Consider the following 23,205-nt stretch of genomic DNA (forward strand, 5'->3'; position numbering starts at 1 on the left):
TATTGTTGACTACATAAAATTGCATTTCTGAATAACAAACTACTGTTTATATACTTGTTTAGTTTACGTTTCTACATATAATTCGGTATAAAATGAGTCTTATTGAAAAGTCAAAAGTGTTTTTAATTTTAATTTTATTTAGGTACCAACTCCTGTCCCAGACTAGTAAGACATTCCAGAAGGATGGTCTTTCGACACTCGAGTATGAGTTAGTGCGCGTCACGCGGCGCCACCTCTACACGCATGTCGTGACCAACATTGACGAACGCAGCTGACGGACGTATCTCGCCAAACTGTTGTTTGGCGATAGGTAACACCCATACGACTTTCGAAATAGCTGCAGATTTATATAACACTTATTATTTTATGTGTCATTTATTTTAAGATTAATCGTATATTATTATTTTTTATTCTATTATTTTTATCTACGTTTAACAATAGATAATAACAACTTTAATCGATTTAAGCTAATCTATTCGATTATATTGCATTTTTATCATTCGATTAAATTATATAAAGTATTTTACTATTGTTGATTTGTTTTGATAAAATTTGCAGATATGTCGGAATAATCTTATTATCGTATGTGGTTACCCAGAGTTGTTATAATCTTGCAAATGAATCGATTACTAATCATAAATGTTCCTTCGACGTCTAGTGAAAAGTTTGACACTTAGAAAATATTCCGTAAGCTATTGTAAGATTATTTTCTCTTTTTTTTTTAATCATCTTCCCGTAAAATAAATGTTGAAGGATCAAATTCGAAAACATGTTATTAGTATAATAAGTAGATAGGTACCTTGTATTCTTATAATATCACGTTTGAGCAACTGTGATAGACTTTCAAAATTTTTTTTTCTGAACATAAGTAGGTAATGAAATAATTAGAGTCTGCCACCTTTTCATGAGTTATACTTACAGTTATAAAAATTGGAAATATGGTATTGAAAGTGGATACCCAAGTTTCAAGTTGCTCGAACGTAAAAAAAAATCTTGATAGTTAAGTAAAAAATATACTATGATGTAATCAAAGTAAACACGACTTCACAATATACATAATATATTCGTGTAATTTTAAAGATCACTAGTCTTTTGTTCACGTATTTATATTTTTAAGATTTAAATATTTTGGCTCAGGACAATAAACAATTTAACAATTTTCCGTTTTACGTAACGTATCGATTTATATATCAATTAATGTATAAATAATTGTCGATAAAAATACAAATTAAGACAATACCGATGAATATTTAGGGTATTTCCAACTTTTTACCAATAAAATAAAAATGATAATCTCTATTTTATCGATATTTAGGGTCATCACTAACCATAATTTAAAAAACGAGAATAAAAAGAAACCGCTTATTGTCTCGCTATTATTAACATATTTGCAATTTTATATCTAGTTGTATTAAATATCTGTTTTTTTTTTAAATAAATGTTTTATTGGCCTTTGTCAAGACCTAAATTTTGATAAAATCGAGATTGTACTCAAATTTTAATAATTACGATACAATGTAAAAAACTGACACCTAGGAATCTTCGTAATGTATCTATAATCATAAGAATAGTTAATTGCCATTCGCGGCCTAAAAGTAACAAGAAGTGGATTGTGATGTTTTATGTTCTTTTTCCTGTTAAACAATTGCTTCATCATAATTATGAAAATCATATTCATCATTATAATTATCATAATCATATCACTCATAGACTTGTAACAACATACATTTTGATTACGTCGACAAAACAGGGACCTTCGAAACGAATTAACGAAAACTGTTTAAGCGCACCATTCACCTAATGGAATTACATTGTGTTAAATAGACGCTATTACGAAACTCAATTTCTTGCCTATTACAACATATAACATTTAATTTTGAAAAAATCAAAGAATTAAAAAATTGTGATACAGGCAACTTGAATCTCTCGCATACGATCTATATTTCACTATGTACTAGGCAAAATATTTAGAACGACGCCTCTTATATACATAATTATTTTAATTGTATTTATCATCTACATATATTATTTTACTTTATTATTTATTTATTGTAATTTTTGTCTATCTGCAGGCCCATCCGTATCAGCATATTATAGCTCTAAAAATTATATTTTGTATTACTTCATTCAGCCTTAAAAACAGAACGAGCGAGTGTAACTACTTGTATAAAACACAGCGTAAGAAGTGACCTATATTGTAATGTGTATGCGAGTACCTTAAAAAAAAAATATTTTGTTTAATTGACAAAAATCCTCTTAAAATAAAAAAAAACTTCTTAAAATGTATAATTTTTATCTGTGCTGAAATTATTGATATCTTTATCAGATTTGACAGTTGGAAAATTAGCCTAAACATATCGAATATTACGTCAATATCTTATAATAAAGCCAAATATATATTATTATTTTTTATAAACTGTCAAAAACTGTCCTGTCAAGTTATGTCAAATGTGGTTCTTTTTTAATCTAAGTGTATATTAGTGTACTTATTATAATTAGATATTTAAGATTAAAATGTAAATAGTTCCATGTTAAATAGACTTAGGCAAATCATTTTTGCTGATAACTAAATATAAATGACTTCTGTATCTGAGTATCCCTTAACTGCAGTTTAATTTTATGATCTAAGTCGAATCGTTATTATTGTGATAAAAGTGAGATTGTAACGGTATTTTAGTAGCATGCTTATTCATTAAATTTTAGTTTTAAGGGGCTTTTAAATGTGATACGAAATTATATGGAATTAATGTAACAATTAACCATTGATAGAAGACTTCTATCTGACAACTAGTGGTGTTGTCTACACCACTAGTTGTCAGATAATCTTAAATGTTATGCTGATTGACAGCGCAGCAAATAAAGCGCAGCGATGCAGTGAAAGTCCGTATACAATTAATGTAAAGAAAAAAGTGGCGATACCGTCAATACACGATACACCGATTCCTATATGACATCACACCCACTTAGCATTAACAAAATTAACACAGAATTATAGATTATGGGCTTGAATTAAAAGAGACAAACGATCGCTTTGTTTCTTTCAAAATTTCAGCCCGTATTTAATTGATAGTTTCATGGGGCACGTACGTTCTTTCCATTTGTTTATCTATGACCGATATTAATTTAACAATTTAAACTTTTATAAAGATTCAAAATTGTTTTTTATTCTTTTTTTAATCATATTGGCCAAAACCTTAGAATTTGCAACCGAACAGTTTCCTACATGATCAACTGGCACAGATAAACGCCATAAAAATATTTAAAAAGATCCGATCAAGTTTCAAATTAACTGTTTCTACTTTTCTATCAATGGTTGGTTTTTCACGTAGGCCTATATATATGTATGATTATTCATTTTTGTATAATTCCATAACTGAAATGCTTTTAATATGCTTTTATAGAAATTATATTTTGTACAATTAAACTTGTTCTAGTGATTATAATCATTATATTTAACTATGTTTGTGAAATCATAAAATTAAAATATAAAAACTGCTTTAGTTGGTATTAAATATATTTTTTAATAAAAATCTATGTAATAAAAAATATTCATTTTAGTGTAATCTGGAAAATACGCAATGTTTGCTATTTAGATAAGTAGTATGGCGTCCAAAAATTTTATTTTTTTAAAAGCTTTATCTATAAATTTATTTAGAATTTTCGTCATGGTCTGTTATCGTTATCAAAACCAACAACAGCTTTGAACAAAGGCTATTAACCACATGTAGGTTTTAATAAAACGTAATGAATGGACAAATTTTAATTATACAAATATTGAATCTATTATTTTGTAATAATTAAATTACATTGCAAAATTTTACATAATTACTTTTTTAATGTACTTTTATATTCGAATTATAGAAAGTATTTGTTTTAAACATTTAAATAAATAGTCCATTTATTTGTTATTATATTACTGCCATAAAATACCATTTTGTGTCGTAAAAAATGGAATACTAAAACTATGTTGTTGTTCCTTTTTCAAATTAAAAAAAAAACGCTTTAGAATATCTTTTCACTGTAGATATATTGAAATAGCATTTTATACATGCAAATTAATAACTAAGTCTTAATTGTACAGACTTCGCTTAGCCATCCAAATGTAATGTAGAAAAAGTATAGACTTTTTAGATAGATTTGAGTTACTTAAAATATAATGACGCATTAATTTCGTATAGTATTTGTTTTTTTTTTATAAATATATTGTTTGTTTTCAGATAAAATGTCTTGTTTTATTTTACCTTCCTGAAAACAATACCAGATATAATATATAAATACACGATAGAAATTAACAATACCTCTATGTTGAATGTGTTTTGTTCTTTTATAAAAAAAAATATAAAGGACCAGTGTTGCCCTCATAGCTTCAAAAATTATTAAATTTGAAAGTAGCTTAATATGTACTGGATCAAATCAAAAAGATAAACGATTTGCACATAGCAAAGTGTAGGTAGCTAAAGCTGTTGCATGTGCATGGTGCGTTGTAGGTATGCACCTACAACCCAAGGTAAGTAAAGTATTATAGATAAAATATTGATCTATTTTTACGGCCTTGTAATAATCCACCGCTTGGCAGAAGATTACCCATCTCTCGAGGAGTTGAAGGTATTACAACACGCCAATCCAATGCGGGTTGGTAGAATTTCATCCGAAACACACAGGTTTCGTCGCGATGATTTTTTTACCCACCGATCCTTTTCCTTCCCAATTTAAACGTGAAGCTATCTGTTCCGAGTAAAATTGTAAACCATTTAATCTTTTCATAATAAAAATCAACTCTTTCTTTTGAATTTTTCTATTGATCAAAACAAATAAACCTGATTTGACATATACAAGATATATAATAGCAGGTATTCTAAATACCGTAAGAATTAGGTAATAACCCCACAATTATTGTGTACAAATTATTCACATTATTCAAATGAATAAAATATAAAAAACATACAAAAATTTCGAATAAGCTCACGTCCCATTTTTTGACAATCGATTACGAGCGAAAATTTTTAAACGTACATTTGCATCCATAACAATTGCTAGAACGCATCTGTTTGAGGTATTTTAAAAACAAAGACAGGTCGATTATTAAATTGTAAAGAAGCACGGAGATCGGTAGCTAATTGTCTTGGAAGCCCCATTAGAGGTGGAGTCTCGCGCCAGGACGTGCGCCGAAGATACCAAGATGGCGCTAGCGTGCAAGCTAATGTCAAATCCAACCAATTATTCACAGACTGGCTCGTTCTACGGACAAAAAATACACCATACATAAAAAGAGACACACACAATTTATACACCTAAATGATCAGCAGGGCCTCGGGTTTGGAGCCTTGAAAGATTTTAGTTAATTAACTAACCAGCGTTTTTGAACTACGTAGAGTCCACTTGAAGAACTGTAAATGAGAATTCATTATTCATCGTGAAGGACGATTATAGTTAATGACATTAAATTTATGTCTTGGGAACTAGCATAAATTTAATAACCAAGACCAATAATTTGATCATATCCCATGCAAACATAACCTTAGTATGATGTTATGTTTGTTACTCTATTTTTTTAATTTATGATAAACTGAAAGCTGTATTTATTTATACCTACATAAACAATATTTTGTTATTTACATAAAATCTTTAAGAAAGATACAAATTCTGACCTTTCCACATCCCTTTCCTTGTCCTTATCTTTACACCTCTTTGTTCTGCGTGTGGGTGTTGTGGCTCTAAATCTATAGTATTTCGGCATTTTTCAAAATAAATTTATCAAAAATATTAATATTTTTCAATTTAATACCAAACCGTCATATTATTCCTGACGCAAAAACTATTTCGTTAATCGCTAAAGTACCACGTTCTTAGTTTAATAAATCATGTAAAAAGTTTGTACATTTTAAATGACAGCATTAACATAAATACTTTTTACATTACATTATAGTTAACTAGGAATATAATTTATTGCTTATTATACTATAAAATTAACCATTTCAATTACTATTTGAGTTATATGTTTAATTTAGATAATACTTGAAATAGTAAATACATATAAATAATCACTTAAATGATCACATGTAGGTATCCTAATTAATTAATTAAAATTAATGAGATTTAAACAAATTCAAAAGTTAATCTCGCTGGTAGTTTACAACGAGTTTTAATAAAAAACAAAATAAGCCCAATTACGTCAAAAATTATTAATTGTTAAGATAAACTTCTATTTATTCAATATAGATTTATAAAAAAAAAGAATGAAAGAATGGCAGAATGTTCATCTATAATATAAAAAATGTTGTGACTAAATGACAATATTACGTGCAAAAAATAAGAGTAAATATTTCTGAACCTGGCAAACTCAAGGCGCTAAGCATTTGACATTACTTACATCCAAAGCCAACCAAAATTAAAATATATATATATACAACAGCAGCAGCTGTCAATGTCGTTCTGAAAGTCAAAATACTTATAATGACACTGTCAGGCTAAAATCAGAATCAGCTTGTCATTTTTTGTTTGTAACTTCCTAATTCTAATTTCTCTTAGTTACTTGGAGGTGGAAGTTGCATAGATTTGGCAAATAATACTATAATGTTAAAATATTTGTAATAAATAGTAAAATGGCATTTCTAGAGGTGAGTGATGCGTATCTTCATAATTACGACTACTTAATCTTTTCGATTATAAATAACAAAAAAACTAAAACATTATTATATGATCAAATACTCATTTAAAATAGTGTTTAACTACTAAACTAAATTCAAAATTCAGATTAAATTTTCTATCAACACTTAACCGCAAATATTCCAAAAGAATAATAATAATTAATCTATTTTTAGTTCAAATAAAATGTTATTGTTTTTTGATAAAAACTAATACTAGCTGTAATCATCATATTCAATTCAATTAGCCTTTGACTCATTCTGTCGATTAGCAATTTTTTTTTAGTAATATATAAATTTCAAAAGCAGTTTTAATATTTTTTTTATATGTTTCAGTGGCGTCGTTTTACATTCTTTGACGTTCATAGGAATATAGATAATGGCAAGATAGCTGAATGTCTTCAAGTAAGTTGAAAATAATCAGAAATAGCTTAAAAAGATATTACTAAGTATCAACTAAAATGTATCTTATAATTGAACAATAATTGTAGTGCTATATTTATTTTGTTATTATTATTAGCATATCTAGTATATATCATATTCTATATAGTAAGACAGAAGATCCAAAAGAAATGCATGTAACATTCTTTATTGTTCACAATGTATAAGAAGTAAGTTATCAAATTAAAAGTCAAAGTATTTGAGAATGAAATATTCGATCCATGATAATCTTCCAATTTTATATATATTTTATTGTTGTGATGAACCAACCTAATATGGATTAATTAAATTATTTAAAAATAATATAACAGCTGCTGTATATCAATAATTATACATTTGCAATAGTCTGTCTTATTTTACAGGTTTAAATAATGTAACCCATACCACAGGCTATTTAATTTTATGATAAAAGTAATGTACTAACATTACCCTCTTTATGATAGCTAGTTGTTTTTATAAGTACATATACATATAGTATCAACTTAAATATATAATTAGCAGGGTTCACGGATATATATCATGATATATATCAATAGATTTTTTCCTATCTTCTGAACAACACTCATAGATCTATGCTTAAGGCCGGATTGAATAATTACTTTTTATGATTAGTCGATTACAAATTAATATTAAAATGAAATTAGTTGATTTATCTCACAAACAAATGGAGATATAATAATAAAAGGTACTTGTTTTTTAAGTGTTCTTTAAAAATTTCTTTCTCAAATAGATAGACATTTATTCCTTTGTTACTTTTTTTTAATAAAAAATATAGTATTTCGACACTTGTATTATTTTACAAATACCTTTTATATTTTTAAGTGTTTACAGAATGAAATTTGCTTCGTTTTCTATATATAAAAAAATCGGATTTTTGATATTTATTATAAAAATAGGATTTTTCGAACCCTGATAATTAGCCTACTAGTTAAGTTAAGGCGTTAAGTCAACCTTTTGTTGTATGTAAATGGTATTTTAGGATACAAATGTAACAGTTGCCACGAGTGGTAACAACCATGTAATCCTGTGTGACGTGACTGGCTGGGCACATCTGATCTCTCGCTCTTGGGAGATCACATCATTCAAGGCATATGATTTGACGGTCAGTCTAGCCCAGCAGCTACCGCATGATCCATATTTGGTAACTATTGGGGTAAGTATTAAAATTATTAATATTAATAAGACATATTAATTGTAATTTAAAAAGTTAAAATTAGATAAATAAAAATGATTATTATATTCATCACAAATTATTTTTATTGTAAAGATAAAACAGCATTAGAATAAAAAAATATTTTAAAACATGTAAACAAGTACATGTTAATTATTTTGTTTCATTTCACCAGGAAAATGAAGCTGGTGTGACCCCTCTAATTAAAGTATGGGATTGGTCACGTGTAGATAGACATGGCAATCCACAGTGTGTGAGGACATCACGAGCCGTGCCTTCACATATGTATCCCACGCAAGCTACCGCATTAGCTGTACATGATAATAAGGTGAACCATTCATGTTATTTTGCGTATAAGTTTTTTGTAATGTTACATGTAGAATGGTACCCACGTCATCACATTGTCGATTAATACTTGTTGCTTTTAAGCTGATGAAATTATCGATAAAATAAATAGACGAATAATAAGAAGTTAAATATTCGAACAAAATAACTCACGCGGAAATTAAAACAAAGTGAAACATAATTTGTAAATTAGTTTAATAACCTGTAAAAACTACAAGACCACATGACAACGCCGTGCGGCAGTGCGAGCGCAAGACATACCCGCCCACTTCCCACACAGTTCGCTTTGATTGAATATTTTTTTAAATGAATAGTTCGGAACGGCAACGTATGACCTATTTTGGCCGTAAGTTATGGACCCGCTATTATTTATCTCCGATAATGTTACAGGATGTTGTAAATTAATGAAATGAAAAAAAAAGTTAATGAATTTAAGTTATTGGTTTTTTTAGGTTTGGTCTTAAAACGCAATATTTATTGCGTTGACGCAACAGGCACATTGTATAGGAAAAGAATTATCTTTATACACCTAAATATTACATTGCAATATTATTTACTAACCATTTTTTGTTACAAATATTGCCATATAGAATCTCTTAGCCGTTGGCTTCCAAGATGGCTCTGTGACCTTATATCGCGGAGACATCGCGAGACAACGCAGTGGCAAGATGAAGACATTGCCGGATACTGGATCCAGTCCTATAACGGGATTGGCTTTCAAGTATGGGTTTACTTTATTTAATTAGATGTATAGATACCTTCTTTTTTTTCTCACTGTAAAAACGCATTACGCGCTTCCCCCACGTGATGGAAAGTAGGAGGTGTATGGGACTCCCTGGAGCCCGGCCCGTACGCCGGGTTTACCCACTAAAAAACCAGCGGTACCCTCTCCGTCTTTCGGCGGGCGCCACGGGATCGCTTACGCATGCTACCGTGACGCCCTGACGGTCGGCACGCCTAAGCGGGCCTCCAACACCTAGGGGGGATTCTCGGGGTTCTGAGACCCCCCCTGCGAATCCTGCGGCGCCTATTGAGGCAGGGGGAGAAGGTGCGCGTAGCGCTTTTTCCTCCTCCCCGGTCGTCTTCGGTGGAGCGGGTCTGCAGCGGCATCCTCTAGATACCTATTTTAAGCCGTGGAGTTTCTCTCAGACTAAAAATTTCTAAGGAAGGTGTCAAGTGTGTTGTGTCAAGTAGTTGGAGTAAAAGCATTCCAAATTTTTTTTTCATGTCATTAATAAGTGGGAAGAGAGAAATGTGATAATAACAAATACAGCTATTAATATTTTCTTGTGTATGATCCAGCTAGTCTGTTTCGTGCAGGGGGGCAGACAAGCTGTTCGTCGTGTCACGAGCGTGCGTGATGGTGTGCTGGACGAGCAGCGAGCGTTGCACCGTACTGGACGCCATGGGCGCCGCGCCCGCCTGCAGCGTGCTGGCCGACGGGCACCGCCTCACCGTCGCCACCACCGACGTGAGTATACAGCCTGCAGCGTGCTGGCCGACGGGCACCGCCTCACCGTCGCCACCACCGACGTGAGTATACAGCCTGCAGCGTGCTGGCCGACGGGCACCGCCTCACCGTCGCCACCACCGACGTGAGTATACAGCCTGCAGCGTGCTGGCCGACGGGCACCGCCTCACCGTCGCCACCACCGACGTGAGTATACAGCCTGCAGCGTGCTGGCCGACGGGCACCGCCTCACCGTCGCCACCACCGACGTGAGTATACAGCCTGCAGCGTGCTGGCCGACGGGCACCGCCTCACCGTCGCCACCACCGACGTGAGTATACAGCCTGCAGCGTGCTGGCCGACGGGCACCGCCTCACCGTCGCCACCACCGACGTGAGTATACAGCCTGCAGCGTGCTGGCCGACGGGCACCGCCTCACCGTCGCCACCACCGACGTGAGTATATAGCCTGCAGCGTGCTGGCCGACGGGCACCGCCTCACCGTCGCCACCACCGACGTGAGTATACAGCCTGCAGCGTGCTGGCCGACGGGCACCGCCTCACCGTCGCCACCACCGACGTGAGTATACAGCCTGCAGCGTGCTGGCCGACGGGCACCGCCTCACCGTCGCCACCACCGACGTGAGTATACAGCCTGCAGCGTGCTGGCCGACGGGCACCGCCTCACCGTCGCCACCACCGACGTGAGTATACAGCCTGCAGCGTGCTGGCCGACGGGCACCGCCTCACCGTCGCCACCACCGACGTGAGTATACAGCCTGCAGCGTGCTGGCCGACGGGCACCGCCTCACCGTCGCCACCACCGACGTGAGTATACAGCCTGCAGCGTGCTGGCCGACGGGCACCGCCTCACCGTCGCCACCACCGACGTGAGTATACAGCCTGCAGCGTGCTGGCCGACGGGCACCGCCTCACCGTCGCCACCACCGACGTGAGTATACAGCCTGCAGCGAGCTGGCCGACGCGTACCGCCTCACCGTCGCCACCACCGACGTGAGTATACAGCCTGCAGCGTGCTGGCCGACGTCCGTAGACAAAGCAGACTACATCGTTGCTACGCCTTTGTAGATAGGAAATTGAGCCTGTGTAACTATAGGCACAAGGTAAATAATAATAAAGAACATCTCAGTTCCGCGATGTCATTCATTTTAACCATTCATGGTTAAGTTCAACTTCTTACGACGCCAATGTCAGGTGGCCAATTCGTCCGCCCGAATGGTTATTAATAGTATAATAGATAAATGATTACGATTTTTTATTTATAGGCCATATATTGCTACACAACTGAAGGACGTGGTCCGTGCTACGCCCTCGAAGGAGAGAAACTTCGCCTCAACTGGTTCCGCAGTTACCTAGTCATCACAACCAATGAAACTTCAAACAAGGCATCGAGCTCAACGAACACTCCTAAATCACACCATATTACTATATTAGATATCCAAAACAAATTCATAGTATTTTCCAAGTCCTTTGAAGAAATCGATGCAGTGTTAACAGAGTGGGGATCGTTCTATATTTTGACGAAGAACAAAGAAATGATTTATTTGGAGGAAAAAGATCTGCAGTCGAAACTCTCGTTGCTGTTTAAGAAGAATCTTTACGATGTAGCGATAAGGATAGCGAGCAGTCAGCATTATGATGCTGAAGGGTTAACGGAGATTTATAAGCAATATGGAGACCATTTATACAACAAGGTAATAGATAATTGAGGATTTTTTTATATCATATTTTTTATATTAAGAATGAAGAATTGCAAATACGTTGTACTACGATAATAACGCTAGGTATTTCAAGACTTTTTTTTATCCTGTTTATATTGGATAAAATGACTGACACTGTGTCTCGGGGAATAACCTTTTTAACCTAAAGTTAGAGGCACGAATTTTAATTCAAAAATTTTCTATAATATTTTTTTATATTACCTTGACATCTTGATAAATACATCTTTATATTTTGTTTTATTTTGACTCAATAATAAAAGCTAAGATTTTACATACAGGGTGACTTAAAGTGTGCCATAGACCAGTACGTCAAAACAATTGGCTGGCTTGAAACTTCATACGTCATACGAAAATATCTCGAATCGAGACACCTAGAGCCTCTCATTCAATACTTAGAAGAACTTCATAAGAAGGGTTTCGCCACAGAAGACCACACGACACTCTTACTGACATGCTATGTGAAGATAGACCAACACGATCATCAAGGGAAATTGAAAGAGTTCATAAATTCGAAGGATAAAGTTATCGACTTTGATGTGGATGTCGCTATTAAGGTATGTGTAAAATATTTAATCTTTGATATTGTCAAATCATATCAGTGTCGATAATGTTTTAGTTGCCTTTGTTATATGTGTGGATTTTTTAAGGTCGTTCGACAAGTGAGTGTCGACGACGCTCTCTCACTCGCTGCAAACCACAAACGACACGACTGGTACCTAAGGATGGTGATAGAAGACAAGAAAGAATTCAAACAAGCGTTAGACTATATTGCTGAGCTGGAATTCGATGATGCAGACATGTATATGAAAAAGTATGGGCACAAGTTGATTCAGCACGAACCCGAAGAGAGCACCAACTTACTGAAGTGTATGTAGAGCTTTTTAATATTTACTTTCAAAAGAATATTTTGTTTGTTATTGTGTACACCGGTTTTCATGGGGACTTCCCGGCGGAGTCGATGTAGAAATAAATCATTAATTTTCTATGTTGTCTTGGGTCTGGTTGTTTGTGGTAACGTCGTTACTTCTGATTTTCCATAACACAAGTGCTTCAGCTACTTACATTAAGATCAGAGTAATGTGTGTGATGTTGTCCAATATTTATTATATTTATTTATTACATACTCTGGAAAAATAAATATATCTTAGTAATTAAATATTTACTAATAACAAACAAAATATGGTATATCGTTGTAATAAATTGATCCTTGTTAGCGACACTATCGAAAGGTAGGAATATAACGTATGAAATATTTTTTTTCTCAGTGAACTTCCGGCTAATAAAACCGATTTTATTCAAATCTAGTCTAATAGTCTAGTAATCTAGTTTTAGTCATCAATCAAATCCTCAGAGTGAGGACTCATCCTGATTTTTCAATGGCCTTCGACAAAGTCGACCATGCAATACTGTATATTTTTCACAAATTCTTTCATATTTAATATTACAGTTGCATTGTTGCAGACAATAGTAGGTAATATTAAATCTGCAACTCAAAATTTTCAAAAGTTATATTTACAAATCATTACGGTCAGTTTTCTTACTATAGTAAACAAATCACTTGCGACCTTACGTTCTGGACCATTTGCCTGAAGATCTCTTTTACTAAAATAATTTTGAGTAGTTTTTCAATTATTGATAATACTCGTATGTTGTAAGGTCTTCATTGGAAGATCCCATTCATATCCAACTTGAAAATAAAGTAATATAAAAATACATATATATTTTTCTAGTGTTATGCACGGACTATAAACCTCGAAGCCGTCCATTAGCCGATGAGTCATCACTCACTGGAAGGTTTAGAGAGCCAGACAGGTCGTTTCCGGACGATTACGTTCATATGTTCCTGAGTAACTCGGAAAGGTTGATAGATTTCCTTGAGCATATGATCGCTACGGACACTAATTGTTCCAGCTTGGTGTATAATGCGTTGATCGAACACTACATTCATGTATGGTACGTACAGAGAAGTGATTTTATTGAAAGATTAACTAGAGAAACAAATCATTCAAAACAATAATACATTTCAAATCTGAAAAGCAATTGTTGTAAAGCGCCAGCGCCAACTTAGCAAATTGTTGTTCTCAGGGCTAAGTCTCCTGAAGCTGAGAAAAAAACATACGAGCAGAAAGTCCTCGCAGTATTAAAGGATCCAGATGCGGATTACGATAAAGATCAAACTCTTATAATATGCCAAATGTTGGGTTTCAAGACTGGCATTCTCCATCTGTACGAGGAGAAGAAACTGTGAGTATAACGATTTAAAAAAATAATTAATCTGATAAATTAAATCAATATCTAATAATTATTGTTTTTGGTTCGCGAGTGAAGTTCATTGCTATCTTTTGTATTTACCAAATGTGGTGCGCAAATCGTATTGATTAAGAATATAATATTTACGTAATAATTTATGTATGAAATTATGGTAATAATCCTTTTATGAATAAAATAAGATCGTATTAAATTTTCTATTTGTTATCGTCAGTTCATTTTAGGTGTTCCATAGGGATCTATTTTAGGTCCATTCTAGGTACAAATACAAAAAATTGAAACACACAACAGCATTGTTTATATCAAGTTACAATTTTCTAAAAAATTCAAACGTCTTGTAACCGAATAATTTAGTAATTTTATTTAAATTTCAAAGGTATATAATTTTTTTTTACAAAAAACGTATGCGCTTGAGATTAGAGGGATAATTAGTTCAGAAATCCTTTGCTTACGCTCCGTCGCTCGAGAGCTATTATTTTCGAAATACTTCGACAAAGTTCCGCCCCATCCTCACAAGGCACGGATTATATATATCAGATGGCGATCCCAAGTGGCGTTACACCTCCGCGACGGCCAGGCGGAGCTCGCGCTGAGCGTGTGCCGGCGGCGCGGCGCCGCGTGTCCGCGGCTGTGGCTCGACGTGCTGTGGGCGCCGCCGCCGCCCGCCTGCCTGCCCGAGCTGCTGCGCGTCGTGGGTGAGTACCAAGCGCACAAGAAACGGATGTCGATGTGCACAGCCTCCCCCCACCTGCTGCCCGTCTGCCCGAGCTGCTGCACGTGATATGTTCCGCAAAGCGTGTATACAACTCGCTCTAAGAACTGAGTATTGTTGCTTTAAAAAGACTATTGCTGTATTGACTTGAAATAAATGATTTGTGATACTATTTTAATTCAATCTACGTTACTTTTGTTTCAGACAGCGAAAAACTACTGTCTCCTATTCTAGTCATCGACTGCCTCGCTAGCACACCGACGTACACTCTCGGTGATGTTCGCAAGTTAGTATTAAAACATTCAATGAAGGACAAAGTGATTGTACATCTTTACTAAAACTTTATAGGGTCCATAGACAATGTGGCAATTGAATTTCTTAAGATTGAAGTCAATTTATAGATTTATTTTAATGTAATTATAGTTAGCGTTTTTTTTTCAATTCGTTTAAAACATACTGCCTATATTCTAGCATTGTTATTTTACAACAAATTCCTGTTATTCCTCATTCATAGATATTTGATGGATGTTCTAAAATCTGAAGACGAAGTAATAACCCGCGAACAAGAACTAGCTTCAAAATACAAGAGCGAAATCGAGAAGATGAAAGCACAAATCCAAACCATCCAGAACGAGGCAGTCATCTTCCAGAGTTCGAGATGTGCCGCTTGTAATAGACCCTTGGAACTGCCTACCGTACATTTCCTGTGTCAACACTCCTTCCACCAAGAGTGAGCATTTATTCCGAAGATTGATTTTAATTATACTTTACGATACAACGGACTAATACCCTCCACCTCTTGCAGTTGTTTTCAAACGTACTCGGAGTCTGAGCGCGAGTGTCCGTCGTGCGCCAGCTCTGCCCCCCCACCTCGCGCCCCTCCAGCCGGCGCGGAGTTATTGCACTCAAGACTACTCGCTGACCACGATCCGTGAGTACAACGTACCCTTACCACACTTAGATTTATTTTTACTTCTAACTATTAAGAGTTTTACTAATAAAGATGACTACTTACTATCATGTGGCTCATCACCTAATCTCTTCGTATAAAGAGTACAACGGCAAAGTGAGAAAGAGAAACATATCCTAGATATCCTGATATTTGTAAGGGTTAATAGTAAGGGTTGTTTGAAAGGTTCAAAAAGAAAAGAATATAGATAAAACTTATATATTTTTTTATTTCTTTCATCGATATTTACAGTATTATTTGGTGACGTTGTATTGGTGAAGTTGACTCAGTCATGTTTCATAACGTACACTTATTACTTATCGCCGATAAATATTTACACATATTAAGTTATCTACTATCACGCTTGTATGTGTTTGACAGCATTTTCCTAAAGCCTTTTTCAAAGTTTTTTCGTATTTATTCAAGGTCCGAATGTTACACAAATGTCATTGTCTAATAAAACATTACTTGGTAGGTGTTTGACAGCGTTTTCCAAAGCCTTTTGCCGAGCTCGAAATTCGCGACTACGCTCTGTTGGCGTTTTGGTTTTTTCTTTTAAGTTCCGATTGCTACCGACGGGCTGTTTTGAATTTGCTATTATATTCTCTGATGAAGAATTTTGCTGTTGTGATTCATCAAGATTCTCTGAAAGAGTATTTTGCGAATGGGCATCAGCAAGATTCTCTGAAAGAGTATTTTGTGAAAGCACATCAGCTAAACTATCTGATAGAGTATTTTGCGTTACCACATCAGCAAGATTATCTAATAGATTATTTTGCGAAATAACATCAGCAAGATTTTCTGACAGAGTAATTTGCGGGTGTAACTCAGCTAAGTTTTCCGATAGAGTATTTTGCTGATGCATATCAGGTTGAGCAAAAATTGGGGAAGGGGTTATTATTAAGTGTTCGGCCATAGCTTTTTCTAATGCCCTTTTCCGAGCTCGACATTCTCGACTGCGCTCTGTTGGTGTTTTGGGTTTTTTTTTCAATACCTTTATTTTACCAATAGAATTATGTACAACGTTTCTAGTAATATTATTCGTCAGAGATATTTGTTGATCTGCATCAGCTTGATCGATATTTGATGAAGATGTTAATAATCGTTCAAGTACAGCATTTTGTAAAGCTTTTTTTCGAGCTCGACATTCACGAGTTCGTTCTGCTGGAGTTTTGGATTTCTTTTTTGGTTTTTGTAGTTCAATATCTATCGCAAGATTCTCCGACAGTGTGTTTTGCTGTTGTTCAGTGACAATCGAGTTTGTTGAGTGACCCTTTGCAGCATTTTCCAAAGCCTTTTTCCGCGCTCTAAATTCTCGACTACGCTCAGTTGGCGTTTTTGGTGTAGGCTTTGGAATATAAGCATTTTTTTGAGCCTTTTTTCTTGCTCTGTATTCTCGACTATACTGTGCTGCTGTTTTGGGCGGCATTTTCACTATTATTTCATTTATGAGTCCTTTACATTCTCGTACTGCAGACTTCGACATTGTGAGGCCTAAAAATGATTATTTCTTTAATATTTTATTTTACATGAGATGATTCTTAGTGCTAAAATAAAATAAACGAAATAGCATAATTGTAGTTAAATACGCGTCAATTTTCTTACTTATTATTAGTCTATTCTTGAAACTAAAAGGATTGAAACAGCTGGAATCTCCTTCTAAATAAATATTTTAAACGAAAAACTGTGTATGCTTAGTTTGTTTTTGTTAATCTATTATGAATTTGATACACACACTGAATTTAATGTAAAATTTTATTTTTTCTTGTTATTTTCCTATACTGTATACTATTGAAACTAATATGACAAATGTAAAGAATAGACTTATATGATTTCCGTATGAATGCAAATAGTATTAAATCTCATTGACATAACATCATGATGCCTTATAGTTTCAAGATTAGATTAGAACTAAACATTCTTTTGTCTATTGTCGATTATTTACTTTGTTTTATGATAATTAGATGAGAGAATACATCGTAACTTTGCATGAATAACAAGATTTTTTTGGGTACTTTGGGTACTACTTTATGGGTTTTAGTCTAGTCTCAGTAAGAGTCAGAAAAATAATTTTGTACTCCACATTTCTTAAAAAATTTGGGAAAATAAAATAAAAAGAAGTTTTGCTAAATAAAACTTTTTATTTTTCTTTTTTATTTTAAATTAATACAAGTCATAAGTAGTTAATATTTTGACTAAATGTGGTTATTATTATTTCAAATAATATATTTTCACAACTATGAAGATAAATTCACATTTCTCAAGTATTTGAAAATAGTAAAAACTGCGTTGTGGTATTAATTTAAGACAGGTATAGAAAAATATGTCATGGCATGTTTAGAAGTCTCCTGAATTAAAAATGAGCCGTATTACGTCGACTCTTAGTCATTTGCTGCCAGTAACTGTTGGTAGATAAAATTTAATCTGAAAAATAAAATAATGTTTTAATATATTTCTTTTCACTATTGATTTAGTCCACCTTACATCCATTTATATAAATAAATTAAATAAGCTAAAAATGCGTTTTTCGTAGTACTTCGATATTCTTTTTACGTGTTTTATTGCTTTAATAATTTTACATGATGTAAAATCGTTATGTATATCTACATATTGAACCGTTTGCTCAATCTCAGAGATTCTGTGAGTTATCATCAATGAGCCCTAACATTGGTAGTGGTACTCTTCACAGTTTAAATAGTAGTAGTAGAAAGGTCAAGGCGTAAGTCCAATAAGAATGGTAGACCAGTATTTAGCAGCATCGAACAAGAAATAAGAATATTTAGAAGTACTTTTATATTTATTTATACGACTACACCCAGCAGAATAAGCTCCAAGCTGTTTTTATTTACGTCAAAAGTCGTACTAAATACTTACTTCTCCTTTGCATAATGTCGATATCACAAAGAAAACATTACAAGGAATCTGATATTTAAATAGCGATTTAGATTTCGAGCGGAGTTAAGTCTATCGTATTAGTATATCAATAGTCAATAATAAAACGAAATATTATTAGAGTAGAAAACAAATTTGTTATAAAGGCTTTATATTCACTATGTATACGAGTTGAGCAGCACGCAACGCACCTGTCTCTCCTTCAAAATTGCCTCGTATTCTCGAAGTTGTTACACCGGTAAGATCTGTCGAGATACTCAAATGTCTTCGCACAATCAGAACCAAAAAGCCGTAGGACCTGACAACTTACGGATCGAAGCGTGAAAAGCCATGGAATTCATAAGACGGACCGCCGTTGACGATACTCATCCTTTTACAATCGTAGGTTGTGTTCACCCTGAGACCCTTTCTGTTTAGTGTATTGCTTGATATTGACATGTTGGTAGATCAGGACAAGCTAGTATTGAAACACAAGGTGAACCCATGAAAGCGTTAGCAAGAGAGTTGCGGTCTGAAACCAAATGTAGCGAAGACTGAATATGGTCTATGGCAGCATGGACCCGGAAACTATAAGGATAGGCAGACAATCCGTAATCAAGACGAAAAAGTTCAGATACCTTTAGTCCGTAGCTAGTATTGAAACACAAGGTGAACCCATGAAAGCGTTAGCAAGAGAGTTGCGGTCTGAAACCAAATGTAGCGAAGACTGAATATGGTCTATGGCAGCATGGACCCGGAAACTATAAGGATAGGCAGACAATCCGTAATCAAGACGAAAAAGTTCAGATACCTTTAGTCCGTACTACACGAACAACCAACGAAACGATACAACCTCAGAGCTCTAATAAACAAAGATTAGACCAATTGGCGGGAAACTTACCAAGGGTGATCGCTAGATACCAGTGAAATTAAAGAAGGACAAGTGCGTCATCCGACCAGTCCGGTTGTATTGCTTGTTGTATATTTTAATAGCAGCATGGCTAGCTCTCGGAACACATGTCTAGCAAATTTGCGTCGCGGAGATGAAGTTGCTGTGGATATGTGGCGTTACGAGGCTACATCTCATTTGCAACGAGCACACGAACCTCGGCTTCCGCAACGTCGTAAATAAGTTGCAGGTAAGTTTCCTTATGCGTTGGTTTGACCAAATAAGCCGCATATGGACTACGCCGGACATAGAGGCTTTCACCTAATTTTCGTCGTTAAGTCTTAGATGCCGCGGTATGCTCAAGAAAAGCTGATTTGATGTTGTGATGGGCGACATGAAAGAGCACAACCTAATGAAGATACTTTAGATCGGGCAATCCCAGTTTGATCACGAGAAGAAATATTTTCTCTTCATTTATTGAACAATACAAAGATTTAATATGCATTATATTTTTAAGACGATACTGTACTGCGTTGAGTACACAAAATGACACTTTCTAAAACAAAACAACGGCATTGTTTGAACGGCATACGAAAGTCTTTCTACCGATTCGTCTCCACATCCGAAAATTTGTTTCTATCGTAAATGCGAGGGCCTTTCAATGTATCTCAAAAAATGTGCCTTTAAATTTGTAAACATCGTACAACCCCGCGATTTTGGATACTTTGTTTTAAATACGAGTGAGCAAGTACTGTAAAGTTATAGGACATAGAACTACGTGTGGCTACTAGTATAGCAAGGGGCAAAGGCAGGCTTTCTACATAAAAACCATACGCTTGCAGATTTTCGAATACAGTTTACTTAAGATAAAGACTATTTTCTTAACATTGGAAATGGTTATCAGATTTAAAGGATAGTTGTTTATAAAAATAATTTCTAGGAACTTGCGATTTTCATAACTGGATTTACCAAATAAGATCGTTGAATCCCGAGTTTATTTCTTATTGTCTTATTTTCAGCTTTGCCGTGGTATCAGAGTACTTTGGGCGAGGGCTATTCAATAAGGTAACGGTTGTGACGGAACCTCCGGAGCCCTCTCCAACCGCACCTGCACCAACGCCAACACCTGCTCCCGCACCCGCACCTGCGGTTGCCGCACAGTCTTATGGGCCGGGTGCTGAGGCCAAGTTGAGACTGCAAGAAGGACAGAGCAAACAAGGTATTCTACGTCTTTTTATACCAACGTATTTTTTGGTCATGGAATTTTGTCGCAGTGAATTTTTATAATCGTCTTTTATATAGATTGAATTCCATGTCATATCAATTTTAACTTGACAAGTCGATTACGCCTACCAATAGCAAACAAAGATAACTTTGCCCAACAAATAGAACTAATTTACATTTTTTCAATTGCTCTGTAAATGAATGTTTTTAAGTGTTTTTTTATGTTTACAGTATTTGTATCAAACACAGCAAAACAGGTAGCCCCGAAAGGCACATCAGTGATTCCAGTTCCAGAAGGCAGGATGCGGCTAATGGAGCAACAGCAATACAGCTCTAGCCTGGAAGCTAACATGACCAAATTGGAACCACAAAATCACACCAAAAAATCCCCATTCGCATCCCCAAGTGTTGTCAGGAAAAAAGAAGAACCAAAGATATCATCAACTATCACCAACGATAATAGAAATCCATTTGATGAAAATTATGATGAATCTAAAAACCCATTTGCTGATGAAACAAAGAATGATCCAACGAATCCTTTTGGTGATGATGAGGATTATGACAAGAATCTAAATCCTTTTTCTTGAATTATCAAATAGTTTCTTTTTTGGTAATGCTTGGCTAGTGTTTGGCAATGACATATGTGATGTCGCCTTATACAACACATTCTTATATAGAAATATTCATTTAAGCAAAGATAAAGTAAGTTTAAACACTATATTTTATTATTAATATTATATTTTCTAGCGAGCAAGTTCTCTAAATTATATTATCATAAAAAACATATAGTTTCAAAATGTTGATTATATACATAATTATATAAATAACATTTTGATCCAAATCAATCTGTTTATGTTTGCAATTGTGATGTTGCATGTTTATATTTGTTGATATTAATTTTTTTTTTATATTAGAAGTGTTCCTTTAGTGTCTAAATTTGTCCTTTGTGTATAGCTATTGTCTATTATAATTTTTATTTTAATTCAAAATTAAACAAATATTCGAACATTCCTACAGATAGCAATGTCGCTGTTTAGAAAATTTTAATTTATAATAATATAATCATAAATATTAATGTATTGTCTACTGAAAATTGTGATAATATAATAAATTACTAAAACAAAATTTCAATTTTCTTTTATTCCATATTATCTATTTTTTACTCCATACATATTGAAAATTTAAATACTCACTATTTAAATGTTTTTTTTTATCATAAATTCAATAAACATCATTGGCTATATGATAACACTTTTATTTAATTATTCATATATTTTACTTAAAATAATTTGTATAAATTTATTCCACTAATGTAACTTCTTTAGAATTTCAGTTTAATAGTTACGAGACAATATCAACTGACAACAAAAACTTTAATTTTAAAGTGTAAACAAATATGTAAAAAATATATTAGTGTCATGAAACGATACGGAGTACCAGAGACCAGCCTCTTTTGATTAATAAAGTCACTCAAGACATTTAAAATCTATGTCAATGGAGGTGGAATATTAAACTTTTAGGCCGACTACCATTTTATGTTATTTTTAATAATTATTATTTTAAATATACTTTACAATAGAAACTTATCAAAAGAAAATGCAAAAGAATAATCTTTTCTTTGTCAAATTGTATTCCTAATTCTGTTTTAGGTACCTACTTGACAACTGTACCAATGATGGTAAACATTACAAGGATTGGAAACTGCTTGGTTTTGTTAGCAATGTTTTAATTTTCTCAATAATTTCAGTAAAATGTCTTTCATTGTGACAGTTCTAAACTGACTAAGTTGAAGTGATCACTATTACCAAATTGAAAAATATATCTTCATAATTTAGTCTTACTCTATGTGTATAAATAACTAAAATTATATTTATAAGACGAACTATAGAGACAAATTTTATTTAAAATAATATATTTTTATTACTGGTATTACAAGATTAAGATAATGTTTTATTATAACAAAAATAATTGAAAATCCTCTATGTTAAAGGTGAACAATGCAGTGTTGTTATATTTATTAATAATAGAGTTTGAGTTCATAAACAATTTACTTTTAAACTTTTTTTTTAACTGAATTTAAAAGCATGTTATAAATATTAAGTAAAAATTTAAATTACTTACTCAATAATTATAAAAACGCGAATGTTAAGGGTCGCTAAAGAAGTTCTTAGTTCTCAGTCCTTGAGAATCGTACACACACAATTGTCAGGTATGGTCAATCAAACCCCTACGAATATACTATATATATACTCGTAATAAAAGTCAACAATATTATTGCGTAGCCAGCGCTATATAGATTTGTCTATCAATCCGCTGACTATCTTTTACAATTATAATACGAATTAAAATAGAAAATTATCAAACAAAACGTCATACTCGAAATGTCACAGCAGCGCAAAAACACAGATAATAAACTAAACACAGTCAGCAGGTGGATGGTTAACGATACATATTTAAAGGTTTGATTTAATATCCGGTAACAGGTGATATAAAGTTATGT

General features: G+C 34.0%; 4 protein-coding genes across 7 annotated transcripts in view; 2 read left to right on the forward strand and 2 right to left on the reverse strand.

Annotated features, from left to right (window-relative positions):
* LOC125069696 (beta-1,4-N-acetylgalactosaminyltransferase bre-4-like) overlaps window positions 1–4,157 on the forward strand; it is a 200,407-nt gene extending 196,250 nt beyond the window's left edge. Inside the window, exon 10 of the mRNA XM_047679240.1 lies at window positions 143–4,157. Coding sequence (XP_047535196.1) covers window positions 143–275 — 133 coding nt within the window. The 3' untranslated portion in view covers window positions 276–4,157. The remainder of the gene's footprint in view (window positions 1–142) is intronic.
* A 648-nt stretch (window positions 4,158–4,805) lies between these two features.
* LOC125069989 lies at window positions 4,806–5,841 on the reverse strand. Its single transcript, XM_047679646.1, has 2 exons — window positions 5,649–5,841; window positions 4,806–5,238 (listed from the first exon to the last, which is right to left on the reverse strand). The coding sequence occupies exons 1-2, from the start codon at window positions 5,735–5,737 to the stop codon at window positions 5,034–5,036; spliced, it is 294 nt and encodes a 97-aa protein (XP_047535602.1). The 5' UTR covers window positions 5,738–5,841; the 3' UTR covers window positions 4,806–5,033.
* A 638-nt stretch (window positions 5,842–6,479) lies between these two features.
* LOC125069716 (vacuolar protein sorting-associated protein 11 homolog) lies at window positions 6,480–21,483 on the forward strand. The gene is made up of 17 exons (XM_047679269.1): window positions 6,480–6,617; window positions 6,981–7,049; window positions 8,065–8,238; window positions 8,432–8,584; window positions 9,192–9,322; window positions 9,922–10,072; window positions 11,337–11,765; window positions 12,071–12,346; window positions 12,440–12,659; window positions 13,523–13,745; window positions 13,878–14,036; window positions 14,598–14,755; window positions 14,977–15,058; window positions 15,287–15,502; window positions 15,578–15,703; window positions 20,501–20,700; window positions 20,937–21,483. The coding sequence occupies exons 1-17, from the start codon at window positions 6,603–6,605 to the stop codon at window positions 21,290–21,292; spliced, it is 3,138 nt and encodes a 1,045-aa protein (XP_047535225.1). The 5' UTR covers window positions 6,480–6,602; the 3' UTR covers window positions 21,293–21,483.
* LOC125069717 lies at window positions 15,931–23,073 on the reverse strand. Of its 4 annotated transcripts, none has more exons than XM_047679270.1 (2): window positions 22,827–23,073; window positions 15,931–17,215 (listed from the first exon to the last, which is right to left on the reverse strand). In XM_047679270.1, the coding sequence occupies exon 2, from the start codon at window positions 17,205–17,207 to the stop codon at window positions 16,143–16,145; it is 1,065 nt and encodes a 354-aa protein (XP_047535226.1). In that variant the 5' UTR covers window positions 17,208–17,215; window positions 22,827–23,073; the 3' UTR covers window positions 15,931–16,142. The 4 variants fall into 4 exon arrangements, 2 of the variants coding, with proteins under 2 accessions (XP_047535226.1, XP_047535227.1); XM_047679271.1 differs by lacking the exon at window positions 22,827–23,073 and adding an exon at window positions 22,363–22,504; XR_007119859.1 differs by lacking the exon at window positions 15,931–17,215 and adding an exon at window positions 17,942–18,145.
* Between the last annotated feature and the right edge of the window lie 132 nt (window positions 23,074–23,205).

This window comes from Vanessa atalanta, chromosome 16, assembly GCF_905147765.1.
Source record: "Vanessa atalanta chromosome 16, ilVanAtal1.2, whole genome shotgun sequence".
Classification (NCBI taxonomy): domain Eukaryota; kingdom Metazoa; phylum Arthropoda; class Insecta; order Lepidoptera; family Nymphalidae; genus Vanessa; species Vanessa atalanta.

Excerpts from the sequence above, each read along its gene's own strand:
- LOC125069989 (XM_047679646.1), bottom strand. The coding sequence starts at position 5,737 with ATGCCGAAATACTATAGATTTAGAGCCACAACACCCACACGCAGAACA. Across the intron at positions 5,239-5,648 it reads AAGGAAAGGGATGTGGAAAG|AACGAGCCAGTCTGTGAATA; the intron begins GTCAGAATTTGT and ends TTTTGTCCGTAG.
- LOC125069716 (XM_047679269.1), top strand. Across the intron at positions 11,766-12,070 it reads GAGACCATTTATACAACAAG|GGTGACTTAAAGTGTGCCAT; the intron begins GTAATAGATAAT and ends TTTTACATACAG. Across the intron at positions 13,746-13,877 it reads GAACACTACATTCATGTATG|GGCTAAGTCTCCTGAAGCTG; the intron begins GTACGTACAGAG and ends TGTTGTTCTCAG.
- LOC125069717 (XM_047679270.1), bottom strand. The coding sequence starts at position 17,207 with ATGTCGAAGTCTGCAGTACGAGAATGTAAAGGACTCATAAATGAAATA.